Source organism: Haliotis asinina, chromosome 5, assembly GCF_037392515.1.
Source record: "Haliotis asinina isolate JCU_RB_2024 chromosome 5, JCU_Hal_asi_v2, whole genome shotgun sequence".
In the NCBI taxonomy this organism is placed as follows: Eukaryota; Metazoa; Mollusca; class Gastropoda; order Lepetellida; family Haliotidae; genus Haliotis; species Haliotis asinina.
In genome coordinates, this window is record NC_090284.1 from 6,928,391 (window position 1) to 6,949,950 (window position 21,560).

General features: G+C 41.1%; 1 protein-coding gene across 1 annotated transcript; it reads right to left on the reverse strand.

Annotated features, from left to right (window-relative positions):
* Positions 1-508: 508 nt before the first annotated feature.
* On the reverse strand, positions 509-20,849 carry LOC137284674 (alanine racemase-like). Its single transcript, XM_067816581.1, has 10 exons — positions 20,788-20,849; positions 9,728-9,876; positions 8,914-9,072; positions 8,335-8,501; positions 8,062-8,151; positions 7,332-7,453; positions 3,866-3,975; positions 3,416-3,545; positions 2,903-3,000; positions 509-2,658 (listed from the first exon to the last, which is right to left on the reverse strand). The coding sequence occupies exons 2-10, from the start codon at positions 9,870-9,872 to the stop codon at positions 2,393-2,395; spliced, it is 1,287 nt and encodes a 428-aa protein (XP_067672682.1). The 5' UTR covers positions 9,873-9,876; positions 20,788-20,849; the 3' UTR covers positions 509-2,392.
* Positions 20,850-21,560: the final 711 nt, after the last annotated feature.

Consider the following 21,560-nt stretch of genomic DNA (forward strand, 5'->3'; position numbering starts at 1 on the left):
ATATTCGGATATCCGGTTTACAGAAACCGCAAACCGGAATCAGTTTGAAATGTCTCATTTTCAGTGACATTTGCTGCCGAAATGATTCCAGTCACTGCTTTCTGGTAGGGCAATTCTATTGTGGACTCTATACGACACTAGTTAGATTTAACAAACATAAGCCAGTATTGCCTCTGACCAAGCCCTTATCGTGGAAATGTGCTATAGCAATGGGCATCTCCCTATTAGACATCTGAAGATACGGGTTGGTCTTCACCAATCCATGATTGTCGTAAAAGACGACTTATGGGATCGGGGGGTCAGGCTCGCCGATTTGGTTGACTTATATCACCGTTGTATTGTCTTATTATTTTATGCAGTAGTGTGTCCCATAACTCGCTTAGCGATTGGTTGTATAAACAAGTGGGACAAGAATAAAACCATCTCTCTCTGCCCAGTTGTACAGATCGGTGCCAACACTATTCATGCTACCACTTATTTCTTACACAAAAAAACACATGACAACAGCTTACGAAACGTTCTTTTTAATTTGATATTTCCATTTATAATAAACCATGCAATACTAGGATACTATATGAGTGCCCGTGCCATACTGTGTTTGCGACACGAGTGCCTAAATGTTGCCTAAATGTATTTCCCGAGCGTGAGCAGGGGATATATCGATATTTAGGTACGAGTGTTATAAACGTAGTATGATGTGGGCATGAACATCATAGGCGGATCCAGAGGGTGTGTTTGTGTTTGTGGTGTTTGTGTTTGTTTGTTTGTGTGTGTGTGTGTGTGTGTGAGAGAGAGAGAGAGAGAGAGAGAGAGAGAGGGGGGGGGAGAGAGAGAGAGAGACTCCCTCCCCATACACACACTTCTCAAAAAGCTCTGTCCGCCCCTGAATATAATATTCAGTTTAGTACTGTCAATTTGAGGGAAATAAACCCAAACCCACTTTCTAACATCGGCTAGAACGCAACGTCATAGGAGAAACATGACGTCATAACATTGTTTACGACATCACGTCACCATGCCAAAATGATATTTTGCCCTAGGGCATCGTGTTATAAATATGAAACCTGATATTTTCGTCTTCGTGGGTAATACAATGTCATACATTTTATGCAGTAGAAAATGAATTAACAATCGGACTGAAAATGTCCAACAGCGGGTGTATTTAGTTGTCTGCGCCTTTCGTCACATGCGAAAGCTATGATATCATTAGGACTGAGAAATCACTCTCGTCCTTGCTGTCTGACATGAGTTACTAAACAAAAGCAAAACAAAACATGGCCAACGTTCTGATGTGAGGTATATGCGTCATAAACACCATGTTGCAAACCAGAGAAATATGCCCAAAAATAACTGCGATTTCATTTCAGTGTTTTAGTAAGGGAATCGAATTTGTGAGAAACTCTCACTGAATAGTAACGTTTCATGTCCAAGGACAGGTAAAGGGAGGGTCTGCTGTGTTTTATGTGTGGACGGCTTCACAGGACAGTTTTCAACCTATCAGGGAAGGTTTCCCAATGATCTTTCTGAATGCATCATAGTTTTTGAAACAGGACGTGCCTTCACATTGAACTCGTGCTGTCCCCATGGCCGTGATGCTGGATTACATCCATCAGTTAACGCTTCACTAAATGATAGCGACAGCTTCACAGCCATTATCCCGAACTCGTGCTACGTGAATGATAGTACATATCTCGTGTTTGTGATCACGTTATCTGAATAATGACCTCTCATTTGTATTGTAAGGAGCTTGATTTTTCTAAATAGATACATTTTCGAAATACATGTATATTATTATAGCCTAAGTATAAAAAACCCCAGAGAAATATGCCCTAAGTATTGTAATATACCTCTGCCCTGAGTAGCTTGTGTCCTCTGCATAATGAACAGTAATAATAATGTGAAACATAATGCATCACCTAGGTTGAAGAAATGACCAACACTGGGTGTTTGAAAGCATTATGAAAAGTGCCTGACAAATATATTTGCCACAAAAGGCTTTATATGTCTAACTTACCTGTTATGTTACCATACGTATATGTGAGACTGGGTAACATGAATATGGGTTCGATGACTTTGTAGCGAGCTAATATTGCCCCAGGCAAGTATTAACGTCATATGACTCACGTTCAAAAACACAGTATTTCAATTACGAAACAATAGCGCATTCATTTGAGCAAACTCCACAAGCTTGTTCCCTATAAAGGACATACCTGTGCATTGTGCCCCCCATGGGCAATGTTTGTAACAAAGGGTATACCCAATCCAGTTTCAACGGACTACTCGTGTCCTGAAGGGACTTAACTCTATACAAGACACCCTTGCCGCAACGCGTAGACGATGGTCATTCCTCCTCCGACAACATTCCTCCGCGATCCACTAGTCCAACAGTCCACTACAACCTCCCGTCTTTCATCAAGGATTTCGTAATAGCTACAAAATGTCCACCAGACACAAACACACGAGGTAGTCTGGAAGCTAGACTTGTCGTCACCTCGTAAGGGATTGTGCCAAGAGTAGCAGCCATCTTTGTCACGCTGTTGGGGGAGGCAAAGTCATCGGTGATGATGTTGAACGTCGTGGACGAAGACCTTGGTTTATCCAAGAGGACAGTGATGGCGTCCATGGACACTCTCCCAACAACCGGAAGTTGCAGACCATCTGAAATAATGAGTGACTTATGGGTAACACTGCACGGAACCAAAACGTCAAAATAGAATGCAACATTTTAGTAAATATCTGATGAAGCAAAAGCTATGTGAGGGGCTTTCACATTTTCCTGCGGTAACGTCAGACTAGCAAACATATTAATGCATTTTCTTGCGACCCTGAACACTTTCTTAAAGTCATCGGTTAGCCATTCAGCCAACATCTGATGATCCATATTCATTCGTCACGGCCTCACCTTCATCCACAGACACCACACCCCTGTCCGACAACAGCCGGTTGTATCCATCTGCATAGCCCAAACTGAAGGTTGCAATGGTCTCAGTACTCCGAGTCCTGGAAGCAAGAAGAATATACTGTCATGTGTATTCGTAAGATTTGATTATCATCACCTCATAATAACCTGTCCTCCCTGTTCTATTATATATTAGGTTAAAATTCATGTCCTCTGAACTCCTCAATGTTTCAACATTATCCTGAGATTCATGTTACAATCTCCTCTGAACGCCTCACTGTTCCAGTGTCTATTATCCCGAGACCCTCTGAACTCCTCGTCAGGGAACATTACTTGATTAAGATATATCATGATTAATTCATGATTCACAGGCTGATTTAAAAACAATCAGCATGCCCTCCGTGACGACTTCCGTAATTAGCCATAGAACACACTGCTGCTTATGTATCCTGATGTACCATTCTATCACGAGAGTCAGCGTGAACAGTTAATACCACTATGTTCTGTTCTTCTTACGTGTAGGTGTTGTCATATCCCACAACCCTGCCCTGAGGTAGTTGTTTGATGAGGGTGGGGCGAGCTTGCCACGAGAGAACGGGTCTCAGTCCCAGGGACTCCACCAACTCGGCAGTGTCCTGGCTGGGATCTGCAATCACAAAGACGAAACAGGATGAATATATTTGTATTGTTCTTACTACCGAATACAAAACAACCTTATGAAGCAGTTTCACCCTCTCTTGCCGTCATTATGTGTATCCTAGTGTACCATTTTCACTACATTACCGCTGTTATACATGTCATTTGATACGATTGCCACTCTCCTTTAATATCAACACATGACTTAAAGTTAATAGTGAACACTTGTAATTGGAGGTATGCGATGGTGTGACTATAGTATGGTATACTAATGGCATAAAATATTAAGTCAGATTTCAAAGACCATAGTGTCCCGTGCCCGGTCCTGACCTGGAGGAAGACCGTACATGCAGATCCCGGGTCTGATGAAGTCCAGCTGTGTCCCAAACCCTCTGATGATGGCGGCGGAGTTAGCGACATGCACCTTCACGCCACTTGCTCTGCGAACAACACCGTGAGGTATACCAGGGCGGTCCTAATAGACGGTATGTGAGTAAACCTACTGGTGATGTTTTACAATGGCCACGTTGAATAAGGCATACCAGGGCAGTCCTAATAAACGGTATGTGAGTAAACCTACTGGTGATGCTTTGCAATGGCCACGTTGAATATGGTGTACCAGGGCAGTCCTAGTACACGGTATGTGAGTAAACCTACTGGTGGTGCTTTACAGTGGCCACATGGATAAGGTATACCAGGGCAGTCCTAATACACAGCTTTTGAGTAAACCTACTGGTGGTGCTTTACAATGACCACGTTGAATATGGTATACCAGGGCAGTCCTAGTACACGGTATGTGAGTAAACCTACTGGTGGTGCTTAAGAGTGGCCACGTGGATATGGTATACCAGGGCAGTCCTAATACACTGTATATCAGTAAACCTACTGGTGGTGCTTTACAGTGGCCACGTTGAATATGGTATACCAGGGCAGTCCTAATACACGGTATTTGAGTAAACCTACTGGTGGTGCTTTACAGTGGCCACGTGGATAAGGTATACCAGGGCAGTCCTAATACACGGTATGTGAGTTAACCTACTGGTGGTGCTTTAAAATGACCACGTGAATATGGTATACCAGGGCAGTCCTAATACACGGTATGTGAGTAAACCTACTGGTGGTGCTTTACAGTGGCCACGTGGATAAGGTATACCAGGGCAGTCCTAATACACTGTATGTGAGTAAACCTACTGGTGGTGCTTTACAGTGGCCACGTGAATAAGGTATACCAGGGCAGTCCTAATACACGGTATGTGAGTAAACCTACTGGTGGTGCTTCAGAGTGGCCACGTGGATAAGGTATACCAGGGCAGTCCTAATACACTGTATGTGAGTAAACCTACTGGTGGTGCTTTACAGTGGCCACATGAATAAGGTATACCAGGGCAGTCCTAAAACACTGTATGTGAGTAAACCTACTGGTGGTGCTTTACAGTGGATAAGGTATACCAGGGCAGTCCTAATACACTGTATGTGAGTAAACCTACTGGTGGTGCTTTACAATGACCACGTTGAATATGGTATACCAGGGCAGTCCTAGTACACGGTATGTGAGTAAACCTACTGGTGGTGCTTAAGAGTGGCCACGTGGATATGGTATACCAGGGCAGTCCTAATACACTGTATATCAGTAAACCTACTGGTGGTGCTTTACAGTGGCCACGTGGATAAGGTATACCAGGGCAGTCCTAATACACGGTATGTGAGAAAACCTACTGTTGATGCTTTACAATGACCACGTCGAATATGGTATACCAGGGCAGTCCTAATACACGGTATGTGAGTAAACCTACTGGTGGTGCTTTACAGTGGCCACATGAATAAGGTATACCAGGGCAGTCCTAGTATACGGTATGAGAGTTAACCTCCTGGCCAGGGCGTGTAAATAATATCTGGTCAGTATACGTTTAACCCATGAAGAACCTGGTTAGAACTGATCTTCAGTAACCCAACTGCGTAGATGGATGCTCAAGATGTTGATCACAGGACTGTTTACAGGTGCAATATGGGTGGAATATTGTTGTGTGCAGTGTAAAACTAAGCTCACTCAATATATCTTGTCGATATAAGTGCAATATCAATTATACTATAATATAAACTGACGATCAAAAGAATGTTGTCAGTAGCTTTGTGAACTCTAAATTGAAAACAAACACTCGCATCATGTTGATGTTGACAAATATTTATATTTCATTAGTGTGTTATCACTCTTGCACAATTTGGAGGTGATGCATTAAAAACAATCATTATTTACGGTTACTGTGAAGCACTGAGGGTACAAAAAGTCACTTTTACAAAACGTGTTGCATCATCAGTGTCCAATATGATAGCAAAGTGTGTGAGTGGGGCTCGACAGGCGTCATCAGTTCCTCATGTGATCTCCTCTGGTAAGAATCTTTCTGGCAACGCCTTCGCATAGATGCCGTCAAACATCTGATGACGTTAGCTGGTTAGCCACATATTTCACAGGGCATTCTCCAGATCCCGAAGATTGGTTGGCTGGTTGGGACGTCGTATTAGCTCCCTACCAAGATGGTTCCACAGGTGCACTGTGTGAGACGAGTCGAGTGAACGTGATGGCAACGGCAAACCGCAGACGCTGACAGTGTTTATGAATTGCCGAGTGATCTTTGCCGTGCGGGGTCGAGCATTATCCTATCGAAGAAGGGTTCCACTTTGTTCTTGCAGCAAAAATGGAACAGCTAATGGTCCCAGGACTTCGTCAATTTAGCGTTGTGCATTAAGGTTGCCACGGATAACAAGCTGTGTTTTCTGGTCCCACCCAAGATCATGATACCGTCGCCTCCTAATGGATGAACATCTTGGACACAGATAGCCAATCTATCGTTTGTAGGGCGGTAAACTCGGATTCTTCCGCCAGCATGGAACAGATTAAATCTGCTCGTATCGGGGAAGTGAATACAATGCCAATCTCACAATGCCAGCGTTCTCCCCACTGTAGTCTGGCGAGGTGATGTTGAGCGTTCAGCGCCATCTCGCGGAAGGGTCGGTAGGCACTGATACCGACATGACGTAGTGTTTTCCTCACAGTGTGTCGGCTGATCCGGAAACCCAGTGCTGTTGCTGCCGATTCCGTCACTGTCAGGAACCGATTGCGCAGGTGTAACGTGCAGAGATATCTGTCTTGCCCGGGTCTTGTAAAGCGTGGTCTATCGCTTTGAGGTCTGTCGCAACTTGGTTACTGTCTGACGAGACCAACCCAAGATTTGTTTCATACGGGTCTTTGGCGTCCCAGCCTTGGTCTCTCTTCTGCGCTTAAACGTGGCATCACTTTGATGTTTTTTTATTGATGTGACAATGTTTGACCATTTCGAATGACGTTAATAGTGATATCTACATAGAGATTCCATGAAAAACGGGTTTGGGTTTTAACGTCGCAGCACGTGCGTTGACGGGTGCACGTCCTGGATTCTTTGGAAATAAGCATGCTGTGTTCGCATGCAGTGTTTCCATAACCCATTAACATGTCTTTCAGTTTGTTTTGGGGATGTTCAATTTCTTGTAACAACTTTCTTTTGATCGTCAGTTTACGTGGGCGATTATAATACAGAGAATGTTAGTTCACCTCCTGGTTTACTGTGAGCAGGATGATAACTTTGATGTTTAATACACAGTGTCTTATGACAGTGTCAAAAGTATAAACATATTCCTTATACCGCGGAGGTTCTTGTGCACATCAGATTAGTAGCTAATATGAGTGGCCAGAGAGCGTAAGGTATTATACCACTCTAATATGATGTAATTTAACAGAGCTACTAGGAAGTATATGGTATACCTGAATGGTTCTACCAGAGTCATAAAGGTGTTCAGCTGCTGCTTGGTGAAGTAGGGGTTGTCCCAGGCCTGGGAAAAGTGCGTCATGACACTGTGGATAGTCAGACCGTGTGTCTGGCAGAACTGGAACAGACAATTGTAACAGAAATGTCTCCATGTATCGTGAAATATACAGGGAAAGACAACTGATTTACATACACGCATTATCAGATGAATTTTTCCGTTTTGGTCTGAATATTAAAGCTTTTACGAAAACGTAGTTATCAAAAATGCATTATCCCCCTCAGAAATGAAATTAAATTCACCGCATCTCATAATACAGTAGCAACCACTGGAGGAAAATCGGTTCGTGACATATAAGATTAACCATTTCGTTATGAAGCGTTCGGACAAGTTCGGTGTTCGTCGGACGTGCTGTGATTAAACCATACGGTTTGTATTGTGTATTCAACTCTTGTCTGGCAATGTGCTAAGCCCATGCAGTGTGAACGTCACTATTGATAGTAGTATACTGAGCTTTGATATTCAGAAATAACACGCATTGTGTACAGCTGCCTGCTAGATGCCACGCGGAAAGGAAAGTTCAGCACTTTGGAATTATTTTTCTTTAAAAACAAAAACACGAAAACATGTAATTAGTGTGAACTATTGATTGTGACTTACAAGGTATCAGGTGTGAATGTTCTTTGATGCGTCAGTATACTACCATTTAAGAGTACCGTCATACCTACTTCCGTAAGGAAGGGGACGTCGTGTGGCTGGCACCCGTTCCTGGACATCCCCGTGTCAATCTTCAGCACCACCTGGTGTCTGTCCCTCACCTAGAAAGACCCGACACCTTCCATATCGAAATAACGCAACCCATTCAATGAACCCCTTTTAGTCTGGCACAAGAAATATTAAAGATTCCGTACGAATCGTGAGGAGAGTGTTTACTCATGGAAAAAATACGTAAGTATTTTTGTATACATAGATCATATCGGTAAAAATGAGATTGTCGTCACCCTCTCCCCTGAATTGTTGCTGCTGTTGATGTCGTTAGCGACGCTGTTGTTAGAGACGGAGTCTTTGGTGATGGCCTTATGCCACGCCTGGAGGAACTTTAGTTCTGCCACCGTCGGTGTCAACTCATACTTCATCAAAGTCGCTATGTCATCTTCGACGGCATTACCTGTGAAAAGAAAGGGGCCCTTATGTTTAAGAGAATATATCCGATTTTTAAAAATGTTGTACTCAGCCTTTATGTGAGTTGGGGTATACGAAGCTTTCAAGACGTATTCAGTTACATTGTCCTACTGTTGGGGTAAAGACGGGCCTGAAACTCATCTTTGAAGCGTCCCACTTACATCACTCAAACGACCTCGTACGTAATGGGAGCATCCCACGGGCTATAATCAATGCTAATATGGGATCGAAATAAAGGGTCTTGACATTATCTCTCTAAAAGTGATGATGAGCAGTTACGTACAGACCAACTCACGCCGATTGACCTTAAGGAAAAGAAGACTGGCTTTGTGATGAACAGTGAGAGTTTACATAATCTTTGCAAAGAACGAGCTATCATGTAACTAGAACGACTATACCTAAAACCAGTATGTGTCCTTGTATTCCTGCCTGCCTGAGCTGAGCGCCTTCCTCTGGGGTAGCGACGGCGAAGTGCCCGACCCCCCGGGACTCGAGGTACCTGGATATCTCCACACTGCCATGACCGTAGGCGTTGGCCTTCACCACTGCTATGACGTCTATTAGGAAAGAAGGGCTTTGACATAGAAATAGATGACCTGAGGTACGTTAGATGAATGTGATAAAATAATACGTATCAACAACAGAGACGGAGAAACTGTAAGGCTTGTAGATTTTGAGGTTCACTTGACGTTCACTGCACCTATACTTATCTCGCTGTCATTTTGATAGCAGAATGCCATCTTCTACACGACATCCAACGCGACAGTAAAGATATATAACATTATACCATGTATTGATTAAGGGCTTCGTATTCGACGGATACGCAGTTCATACTCTTACAGTTCCATGTTTATGTAAATGTGCTTTCGCCAAATCAATAGCTGACAATAAAATGTAGGTATCACGCTAATATCAACCTGTTGTCTCCTGTAATGGCTAAAATAGATCTACTGCCACCTTTAGAACATGCTGATTGCTCACTACAAGAGAACAGTATGAGTGAGTGAGTTCAGATGTACGCCGCTTTTAGCATTGCCAATATTTCAGCAATGTCAAGGCGGGGGACACAAGACATGGGTTTCACACATTGTACCCATATAGGGAATCGAACCAAGGTTTCAGCGTGACGAGAGAACGCTTTAAGCTATCCCACTGCCCACAGCAGAACCTTTCTAATCAGAAACGAGATGGAAAATTGAAGACTATTTCAACCTGTTTGCTGCGAACATCGTTGCTTGAGAATGGAGATGTTGTTGTAAAGGACGTCGAGCTTTATACGTAGGAAGGTGCTGCGTCCGGCCCTGAGGTACAACTCAGCGTCTCGGGGTTGGGGGTCCATCCCTCCGTCATGGGACATGGTACTGAAGAAATTCAGAACACTGCTTCAATAGTGGTATTCCACTGGATACAGTGAGTAGGTGAATGCTGCTCAACACTGCAGCTAGAAAACACACGCCTACACAAATATATATCACAGGAACATCCGAGTGAAGAAAATGCAAAAGAGGTATTCAGAAAGAAAATGCAAGGAGGTTTGCCAGCGGGGTAGGGTGACACGACATGAGCAACGTCAGAGTCAGGCCGACCGACAGAACCTTCTCAGTCGACATTTACCATGGGATATGTAGTGGAGATTAGTTGAATCTTGTAATACGCAAAGTAACATCGGTCCAGGATGTCTTTGAATGCCCTTACCACAAGTATGGGTAACTGTGGTCAGTGTTACTCAGATTTCTAACACTCTTATGTATTACTGCATTGTATTGTTACTGGTACGAGTTTTTAGCATTGGGTTTCATCAATAATTAGTTGTTAGGAATGTAGCACTGTGTATTAAGCGCAGTACGCCCGGAAGTCACTGTATTTTAATACTTTTGGCTACTGTCGCCCTGAATATTAGCTTTATTACGTTTAAGACTGCTATTATATAGTGCAATTGTGAATGTACTTTACTGAACTTTGACCTGCCACTTTCACTCATTTCTGCCAGTAAGGTGTAAACATTTGTAAGCAACTATACTTTCCAGCCAACGAAACGTAAGTTTAGAAAAATGAAATCTAATAAAAGTAAGCGTTCATGTTTTTGTCTTCTATTTGACAACGACAAACAACCAGAGTTACCTTTCTGTTTTAATGTGTACAGGTTTCTCTGTCAGCAGCAGACGGGTGGAATATTGTTCTATTTAACGGGTACACAGCGGGAACAAGGCACCTGCTAGATGTTATTGACCTGTTGTTGATTGTAATTTATGACAGTGGAATATTGGTCAGATCCTCCAATGGTGAAAATTTGGTGCAGTTCTGGTGACCGAATGGGATGTGATTTTTCACAATCTAGAATGATTTAGCTTTGATTTAAAGCCTGTTGCCATTAGCTACCGTGCGCGACTTCTGTGTTGGGGCACTTTTAAGGTGCAACAGATTATTTCAGTTGTGGCATTTTCTGAATGATAAGGCTTTATTATAATCAGGTTTGGATTATTTCGATTTTCCCCTGAACTGTAAATTTGGAATACTCAAATTATGATTTAAAATTGTAGATAACAATATTATATATATGCGCATCGCAAAAATATATTGATATGGTCAAATATCAAATTGAAGATAATTTTGTTAAAATTTACATGCACAGCTTTGAAGGTTCAAGGGGACGATTTAATCTAAACTTTATCACAGAAGAATATTTGATAAAGATCCAACACGACAGAAACGTATTGCTTTAAAATACAAAACCAAAGTGCCTACTTTTACGGACAACTCAAAGATATTCCTAGATAATATACTGAAAGGCAAAAGAAACGCAACTGTTTTTTTCAAGTTTTTGGATAGAACATACGTCATATTTGGGATTACACTTTCTTAGTAAAATACAAATTCTAGTGTTTTTTTTTTAAATAACTCCCATTCGGGATTCGAACCCGCACCCTTAGAGTCAGGCTACTAATCGCCAGCACACAAAGTCAGCCGCGTAACACGCTCAGTCACCGCGATGGAAGTCGAAAGTCTGAGTGTGTGGTTTCGAATTCCGGATGGCACTCAATAAAAAAAGTACTAGAATTTGTACTTTACTAAGAAAGTGTAATCCAAAATATTACATATGTTACATCTGACAACTTTCTAAATTTCATTGTGTAATCATTTTAGGATAGAAGACATAAAACATGAACGCTTACTTGTTTGAGATTTCATTTTTCGCAACTTGCGTTTCTTTGTCTGTTCAGTATAATATATAATCAGTTTGCTTCTACTGTAACGTTCAAAGGCATCCGTTTCTGTACTATCTTATACACATATAGTGATGACACTTTCAGCATTGATCTTCACAAGTCGGATACGATGGCATGCCTCAAACATTTGACAACGACCACCCGATCACACATCACCTGAACACTTCCTCCTTTCTGGCTTCACTATGTATTAAATAATGAGAGTGATAGAAAAGTCGCCATTAGTGTGTAACATCTGTGGTCTAATGGTAGATCACTTCCCCTTGACGAAAAACACAGGTTGATGAAGATCATTTCTGACCCTGATCGTTTTAGGGAGCCAACATATTTGTGAACCGGTGAGAATGGATAATGAATGTATGCATAGTCACGGTCGCATGATATGGATTGTAGGTAGTTCCAAAGTGCTGCTATGGACAACACAAGGTATGTCGCCAATGTCAACTAGTCTCATATGTTGTGAGCTGTTGAAACTTCAGGTTACATTTCATCCTCGATAGCTCCATCACATACATTTCGATAACTCCCCACTGGACGCATCTACGGCTCGACCCGATTGTATTACCTCTCTTGACTGGATTTTTATCCAATCAGATGTCTTCTCTAAGAAGTTAGGCGTACCAATCACAACTCATTCTCGCTTTTCAAATAATCTAACCGATTAAACACTGGAATGCAAATCATGCAGAGGACCTTTGAAAGAGGTAGAAGAAGTTCCAGCATATATTGTTTTAAAGTTTCGGACATGACAAGGTGTCCGTAGGATTTCCCTCAAATCGGAGTTGCACTGCAACCTTTTTGACACTGGCAAGCTTGGTTCACAGGCAAACCGTAGCGCAAATGGGGTTGCGCAGCATAGAGAATATGGCAAGTCTTCTTATATGCGAGCGAAGCGAGCAAACCTTTGCTCGCTTCGGTCGCATGTAAAGAAGACTAGTCATCTTAATAAAACTATCGAGCCCAGCCGTACATGCGTCCAGGGTCTAGTGCACGTATACTCTGCAGATATCGAGGATGGCTACAGTTAATCACTATCGGCAATTCAAAACACGCACAGAAGTTAGTGTAGACGTTGGCAGACGAGTTACAAGATTCAGAATTACTGTTTGTGCGGAAAACCTTGAAATCACGTATTGACTATTGTGGGTGACCTCGTCTAGTTCGATACTAAGAGACCACCTGCAGTATTTCATTATGCCGCAGGGCTACTTGTCAGCCATGCACAGTTAATGATGAATGTACAATAGTTAGCGCATCGTGGAATTTCCTCGCATGAGTCACCATCAGCTGATGAACGTCAACAATACGTCAGTCAAAAATATTGACAGACCTCACCCACATGAACACTACCACATCGGCTGCAGTCAACTGCATCGTTCCAACAGAGATCAGAAGTTCATCAGCTGAACGTGTTTTAATTGAAGGAACTCTAAAATTCCTATCTATTACAGTCATTTCACAAATTCACAGAAAAAACAGATTCGTTATTTTTGTTTCAGAAGTTCCAACTGCATACAAATTAATAATGGATAAATTATGCAAGGGATTGTGCATTAGTCTGTGGATATGTTAATAAAAATACGGAAAATACACGGTGAAGTAGGTTCATGTATACGGTCTAGTTTGGAAAACACTATTATATCTGCTCCGAAGACCCAGAGAATAATCAAGCCACATACATGACTGACTTCGAAAAATATAGGCAGGAGTTCACAACAGGTAATTAAATACAGAGGAAGGGTAAACGTTATTGAATCACGTTGCATACCTTTTAAGGTGATCAGAGTACTTCTCTCACTAACTGTGCCTGTAATAACAAATGTCATTGATGACCATCGCAATTATCAAGACACACGGGTGTACTAAATTACATGGATTACAAGAAGGGGTGGGTTGTCTGCAATATCCCACACATATGGCAACGGAATATAACTAATTGACGAGACAATCCAGTGATCGACATCGTGAGCATCGATCTACGCTACTGGGATATGTGTAAACCATGTCAGCGAGCCTGACCACCCGATCCCGTTACTCGCCTCTTTGAAAAGCATGGGTTATTGAAGACCAACTCTAACCCTGTTCTTCACGGGTAGATGGGATAAGTAACTGTTGGGATCTGTTGCTGCTTTGTTTGTATGAAATGATTTTTATTGCAAAAATAATATGAAAATGCTGGTGCTTTTATCTAAAGTAAAGAATTGTAGATGCACGTTTACTGGCTTTTTCAAATATGACACTCGGTCAGATCTGATCGAAGTCTTGCAGGGAATGTACAAACGTGCAGCACATGCGTCCAGCATAACTGGAATTAAAACGGACAAAAGTATCGTTTTCAAAGCGTAAAGCATTTTGTGTTTCTTATTTTAAATGATATGGAGTTTAAGCCAGACTGTGAGCTGAGACGTGTGGTGTGATTACTATGGTTGACATGGCTGACAGTATCGAAAGCGGCAGACAGTTCCGGAGACATCAGAGCTGCAATATTTCCTCTGTACAGGGATAGTTTGTCATCAGTAGCTTAGATAAGCTCTGTTCTATGACCCGTTCTGTAAGCTGACCGATGTCTCTCATAAAGGTCATTACTAACAGTTCGTCCAACAACACATTAAATTTTGTAAACAACAATGAATTACAACCTCTGGAGGGAAAGATCTTTGCAAGCGAGAAAGGCTACTGTGTGCTCGTAGTGTGCATACTTTATTGACACTATTTCTACTTCTTGGATAGATAGTTATTTAAATTAGTACTTGGTTACTGAATAACTCATGAGACGTGGCAGGTAGATGTGTGAGATGAACTATACTATGCTAGTAATTTAAAATGACGATTTTTAAGTATTATCATCTGTTGCATGTAGATATAGGGCATGTTCACGAATCAGTAGCCTATTGATCGTATGATAGTAGCTTCAGCGCAGTGAAACTCTGTTTTACATTGAGAATTGAAAATACCCATACACTGAACACAAAACGTTTCAGTCAAACTTGGGTATTTAGTATGCGGCGTTAAACAACAACCAACCAACCAATCGAAACATCCACGTTCAACATGGTATTTCATTCCTTGCAAAACGTTACCATCTTGATACAACGTCATGCCAATACATAAAATGAATGACCGATATGTTCTCCCTATTTAAATAGTTACCTGTGCCGAGTTCAAGTGTGTTCGTCTTATTGAGACCTACGAGGTTAACCAAGATGATCAATACACACTGTTACACAGGTATGGACACGTGCAACGGAAGGTACGCTCGGACACTGCGTGTACCTGTTGGCAGTGTGCTGTTATTTAGTGAGGTTGTCACAGAGCCTTTACTAGTAAAGTCTGGAAGTCGTGATGTCGCATGTCATCTTATGTTGTGAGATTTTCTAAGGTCCATCAGTAACCTATAGGCATTGTATATCTGGACCTACTAACGTGGTTGATTAACATATCTTGAATTTATGATGCATCGTTACACGGTTTATTTAATATAAATCTAATTTTAGATGTAAATGTTTTGGTACAGTATAGATAACCCAGGGTTTCCTGTATTCAAAGCATGAAGAAATATTTGAAATAATAAATTTTGTATACTTCTTTGGATCACACTCTCGTTGTAATCACCCATAAAATTTGCAAGATTTCATGAGTATACATGTATGAAGGTAGATGACAATTGCTTGTGAACATGACGTTTTGTTTATATATATATATTTACAAACTTTCTAATTAGCATTATCCTATAAAACATACGATAAGACAAGATATAAAAATCCCCTTACCTTCTGCAGTATCTGTGGTGTTGTGATCGTTGCTTTCTGATTCTCTGTAAACATTTGATAATCTGCTTCCGGTTATCGGAAACCGGAATCAGTGTTCGGAGTTTAGAATGTCGATATCCCAGACACTTGTTGCTATTAAATCTCGAAATGTCACTTACCACGGTATTCTGGAAGCTCAAGACGTTATTTCGAGTTCCATACGACGTTTCATAACCAACAGAAGCCAAGATGGTCTCTGTCTAAGTCCTCTTTAAGTGATCGACATAATGCTTGATAGACTGAACCCCATTTTATCTTCATTACAGCTATCCGTTCATGAATGTACACAATGAAATCGTGTTCCCTATACACACCTGGGTGCAATATGAACGGGAGCTGTTAGTGCCCTAGATTCCAGTCTCTCCACGTCCACCAGCTGTGGTAGAGCGTTGACCATAGTGACGAAAGCGTGTACAACCACATGTGTATCTGGAATCTGCCATTTGACTCCTGTACAAGCACGCGTTGTCTTTTTGTTGTACATAACATGGCAATCTGCAGAGCTAAACCTGGCAATCCGACTGATCCGTTACATTACAGTTTGAATCAGTGGCTAATCTATTGTCAGGAGTGAAGTTGATCTAGATGTTGTGTCGCTAGTGTGAGCCTGTAAAATGTTGGATTTACGGCCGTTATAAAAACGTGTCACAGGTTTATATAGACAGTGGGTGAAGTGCTCGCTGGAGTTCAGCTCTGAATTGTTTAGTACCTTACTATCAAATGATCAAGACGAGTTTTGCCATCCCCATGCATCCCTGTGGGCTCGTTTTGCTCGTGTCCCTGGTTCGACGCTCTTTGTGAAGGTGCACCGAAATCCAGAATTTGGAGTTTCGGCACAAGCAATAAGTAACCTGTAATGTCTGCGACAATGTTACTAACAGTAGATAAGATGATGTTTTGTCATCGTCCAGTCTTTGTTTAGAACTCTCAACATATATTGTAACAACTGTGGTAAGTAGTCTAACAAACAGTACAGTAGCGTCCCTTACCATTCCAAGCTTCTCATGGCCGTCGGTACCATTTCCAGATTTAGCCTGTTTAAACTCACAGCCTCCGAATATACCTACATTATGTCTACAGGGACACTCCGTACGTCTTTTCAACATACTAATAAGCTGTCCACATACCAATGTATACTGTTCGACAAAATGGTTTTGCGTGGAATGTATGAAATTCAATACTATGCTAACCACATTCGAGGCTGCATGTTGGATAATGTCATGAATAGATAATGCTCTTTCTGAGTGTAATGCATTGATATGTTAACCTTTACATTGAGGTTGTTCATGGTATCCACGTACACAGGCTTACAGCATGGTGCGTCCAGCACAACTAGAATTTTAACGCATTTTGTGTTTTTCAAATAGCGTCTTCTACTACCGAGATGTCTTTTTCAGATTTTGCTCAGAAAAACGGATTTAAACGGGTGTTTTATTTTGCAGGTTATTTATGTATATTATGTCCATGTACTGAAACACAATCTCTGATATATTGAGGTATATGGCATTTATAATTTGTTCTATATCTTCACATATTTAAACAAACGACGGGGGACACTGGTCTATTCTACCTCCTTTAATCAATAGCTATAAAATGTATGGCATTGGCAACGTTTTTGTTGTTTGGTTTTTTTTTGTTTTTTTTTGTTTGTTTTTTTTGGTTATTTTAATTTATGGGGTTTTTTTAACGCCCGCAATTATACCAAACGTATATTTGTAGTATTGTCGGGCTGTTGCCATGGCATTACCACCACAAATTATATAATATATAACTGTATATTAAGATATATGAAGCTAGGAATCACAGAAATGAGATCCCAAACCAAATTCTGCCATTTTACTATCTACTGATAAAGAATGGTAAAAATGTTTTTACTACGGGAATACTTCTCAAATCGGGGATATTTCAACGAACGTTCAATGAGCTTCCACCATTCTGTTTTATGTTTGTTTAACTAAACTTAACTAAATTAACTAAATTATACTGTTTGTAATATCAAAGTGATGTTTGTATTGCGCCAATAGTGATAGCTAAATCTCCATTTGGAATGGAAATAACACCCTTACGATTAAAAGTAATCATATAAATATTCCCACTACCTTCAAATACATCACCCCAGATGGGTACAATTTGTGAAGCCCTTTACTGGAGTTCCCAACCATGATATTGCTGTGATATTTGTAAAAACGGCACAAACCTATACTCACTCGTCCACTCAAATCTATCACATCACATTACATAACACCACACCATATTATATTTGTTTTTGCGGGTCCATAAGATATTGAATAGAGTGAGTGAGTGTGGTTTCAGTCAGCTTTTAGTAATATTCCTGCAATACCACGCCAGGTGGACACCAGAAATAGGCGTCCACGTTGTACCCATGTGGAGAATCGAACCTGGGTCTTCGGTTTGACTAGCTAACGCTACATCAACGCCCTACTGAATATAGACAGATACGACATTCTATAAAATACAAAATGTGTAAAAGGCATACATGTGTTTATGTTGTTAGTGCATAACATGCACGTGCGATTTTTGAGACTGTCACCATCAGAACACTTTTGAAAATGATGACGTTGTTTTTGGAAATCATTAGTTGTGTATTTGCTTTTGTAGATCAGTGTACGTCATACTCTTAAACGCTGTTACGTTTCATGACACGTGAAAGGCATGATGCGCCCATTTCCAGCGTCATATAAGCCTCCGGTTACAAGTTCACCTGTTCGCATGTACACATTTGTGTAACACTTTTCTTTCGTGCAGTGTTAAAAGACTAGGACAGGTAGAGGCTCAGGGTAAAAACATCACCTCCCAAATACATATGTGTGTCGTAACAGGCGACTGTATATGTCAGTGATTTACATTGATAAGTATTTTCATACGTTGTTTGATGATATAACATAATGTTTACAAGAGAGTAGCATATTTATTGTTTACTTCTTGCTTCAGCTCTGTGCTGCTTGTTTTTGGTTTCATTTTTTGTTTGTTTTGGGAGCTGATCTGAAATATTCATGCATCGCAAAAAGGTTCAGCTAGTCTTCGGTAGCGTAAATAATAGAGACAACGTTCGTTTACCTTGTATCAAACTGTAGATCAACACTCTCGCTGTAAATTTCCTGGTAACGGACATACATTGATAATAGTATATGGGAGTTACCCGCCTTTGGAAAATGCAGATCAACAGTAGCATAAATTTTGAATAAATTGGAAGGGGCAAGGGGAATAGGTTTTGAGTTAGAGTTTTCCTCTCATTGCTATTCTGTTTTCGTCATGCGCAGTGTAAGGTGACAGTGGGTGCCGCACATGTTTCCGCTGTGCACGACAGACCATGTCCGGTAAACAAACATGCCATGATGCATGACATGGAATTCTTTAGTTGCCGGTTTATGATCACATCAGTGAAAACAATGGCGCTAAAACAGTTACTCACCTATCCACTTAATTTACTGGGTCACAAGAGATTCCTTACTCGAGAACTGTGTCGCTCAATGCCAGCTGCTAAAAGGATGGTTGATATAGATCTCCGTTCTTTTTGTCCTCCAAACCTTTATGATAATCGGCAACTCACATGATACAAACTAAACATTTGGCTAAGCATCAGGTCATATAGTTATAATCTAGAATTCCCATTCGGAGGAAGAATAATCCTAGTCTATACCACATTGTTAACGATAATTCTACATTGTATCCATTGCAAAAACAAGCCAATCGTGATACGTTTATTGTTAACATTGACATGATATTCTCATTGTATATACACCTACCATGGCTTTCGCGAAAACTGATATATCAAAGCTTTTATTGTGTGGGGTTTTTGTGTATCATGTGTATATGTTGAAAGATCTAATTTCATGCAAAGTTGTCAGAAAACTAAAGAAGCTTACGGACAGGCATCCGAGAACGGCAACGAGAACTGAACAACGAGAATTGTAACTACTACGTCTAGAGACCACAGGAGAGAGATACAGGGAGGCTGAGAGAGAGGAGAGAGAGAAAGAGATGGGGGGAGGGGGGAGAGGAGGGAGAGAAAGAGGTCCGTGTAACGTGTCGAACAGACATCTATGAAATGACGCTTTGTCGTTATGAAACGGGAGGCACACAATGAAGGTTCTGATGATACCCAACATTTGTATATGTTATCGAATCAACGAAAATTGTTATTTCCATTGCTTGAAAAAACACAATATTACAATGAGCTCTTCAGGGGAGCGTCTACATCATTCCAAACTACTGATCTTTTAAAGTTTTCGCATCGTGTCCGCCTCGTGAGATAATACTAAGAAAATCTTTATCCCGCCTCATTGTGTTAAAACATTCACGCGCAGGTGATGCAACCAAATGGGGAGGTCACCTGGGGCACATTGTTCCAAGCATCAACGGAAGTGTGAAGATGTAGGGTAGCACTGATATTCAGCAACCCATGCTTGTCGTAAGAGGCGACTAATGGGATCGCGTTGTCCCATGTCATCATAGCCCAAATGCGTAGGTTCATGCTTCTGATCACAAGATTGTATGGTCCAACGTCGATTATTTACATTTAGCTCTAACACTGCTAAGTACGGCTCTAAACAACAAACAACCAACCAATCGAAACATCCGCGATCAACATGGTATTTCGTTCCTTGCAAAACGTTACCACCTTGATACAACAGCACGCGAATGCATAAAATGAATGACCGATATGTTCTCCCTATTTAAATAGTTACCTGTGCCGAGTTCAAGGGTGTTCGTCTTATTGAGACCTACGAGGTTAACCAAGATGATCAATACACACTGTTACACAGGTATGGACACGTGCTACGGAAGGTACGCTCGGACATTACGTGTATGTGTTGGCAGTGTGCAGGTATTTAGGTTGTCACAGAGCCTTTACTAGTAAAGTCTGGAAGTCGTGATGTCGCATGTCATCTTATGTTGTGATTTTCCACGGTACATCAGTAAACCATTAGCAAGTCATTGTACATTTGACCTACTAACATGGTTGTCTAACATATTGCTCTGAGTGTATATCTTGAATTTATGATGCATCGTTACATGGTTTATTTAATATAATTCTAATTTTGTAGATGTAAATGTTTTGGTACAGTATAGATGAAACAGCGTGAAGAAATATTTGAAACAATAAATATCGCATTATGCTTTTGTGGATCACACTGAGTCTCTCATTGTAATCACCCTTAAACTTTGCAGAACAACAAAACATAAGATAAACAAGATATAAAAATCCCCTTACCTTCTACTTTATCTTTGTTGACGTTCGTTGCTTACTGGTTCGCAATGCACAATCGATAATCTGCTTCCGGTTATCGGAAACCGGAATCAGTGTTCGGAGTTTGGAATGTCACAATATCCCAGACACTTGTTGATATTAATTTCTCTTATCACCATTGTCTGAAAGGTCAAGACGCTATTTCTAGCTCCAGATGACTTAACCAACAGAAGCCAAGATGGTCTCTATGTTCTCTTTACATAATGCTTGATAGACTGAACCCCATTTTATCTTCATTACAGCTATCCGTTCATGAATGTACACAATGAAATCGTGTTCCCTATACACACCTGGGTGCAATATGAACGGGAGCTGTTAGTGCCCTAGATTCCAGTCTCTCCACGTCCACCAGCTGTGGTAGAGCGTTGACCATAGTGACGAAAGCGTGTACAACCACATGTGTATCTGGAATCTGCCATTTGACTCCAGTACGTATTGTCTTATCGTTGTACATAACATGGCAATCTGCAGAGTTAAATTTGGTAATCTGAGAGATCCGTTGCATTACAGTTTAAAACAGTGGCTAATCTGTTGTCAGGAGTGAAGTTAGTTGAGCTGATCAAGACGTTGTACATGCTAAGACGCGACTGTAAATTGTAACATTTACGACCGTTATAAATATGTCAGATTAAAACTCACGAGGTTTATATAGTCAGAGGGTCAAGTGCTCACTGGTGTGACATATTGTCTGAATCATTTCCTATCAAATGATCAAGACTTGTTTTGCTATTCCGCTG

Excerpts from the sequence above, each read along its gene's own strand:
- LOC137284674 (XM_067816581.1), bottom strand. The coding sequence starts at position 9,872 with ATGTCCCATGACGGAGGGATGGACCCCCAACCCCGAGACGCTGAGTTG. Across the intron at positions 3,976-7,331 it reads ACTCTGGTAGAACCATTCAG|AGCAAGTGGCGTGAAGGTGC; the intron begins GTATACCATATA and ends TGTTGTTCGCAG. Across the intron at positions 3,546-3,865 it reads CATGTACGGTCTTCCTCCAG|ATCCCAGCCAGGACACTGCC; the intron begins GTCAGGACCGGG and ends TTGTGATTGCAG.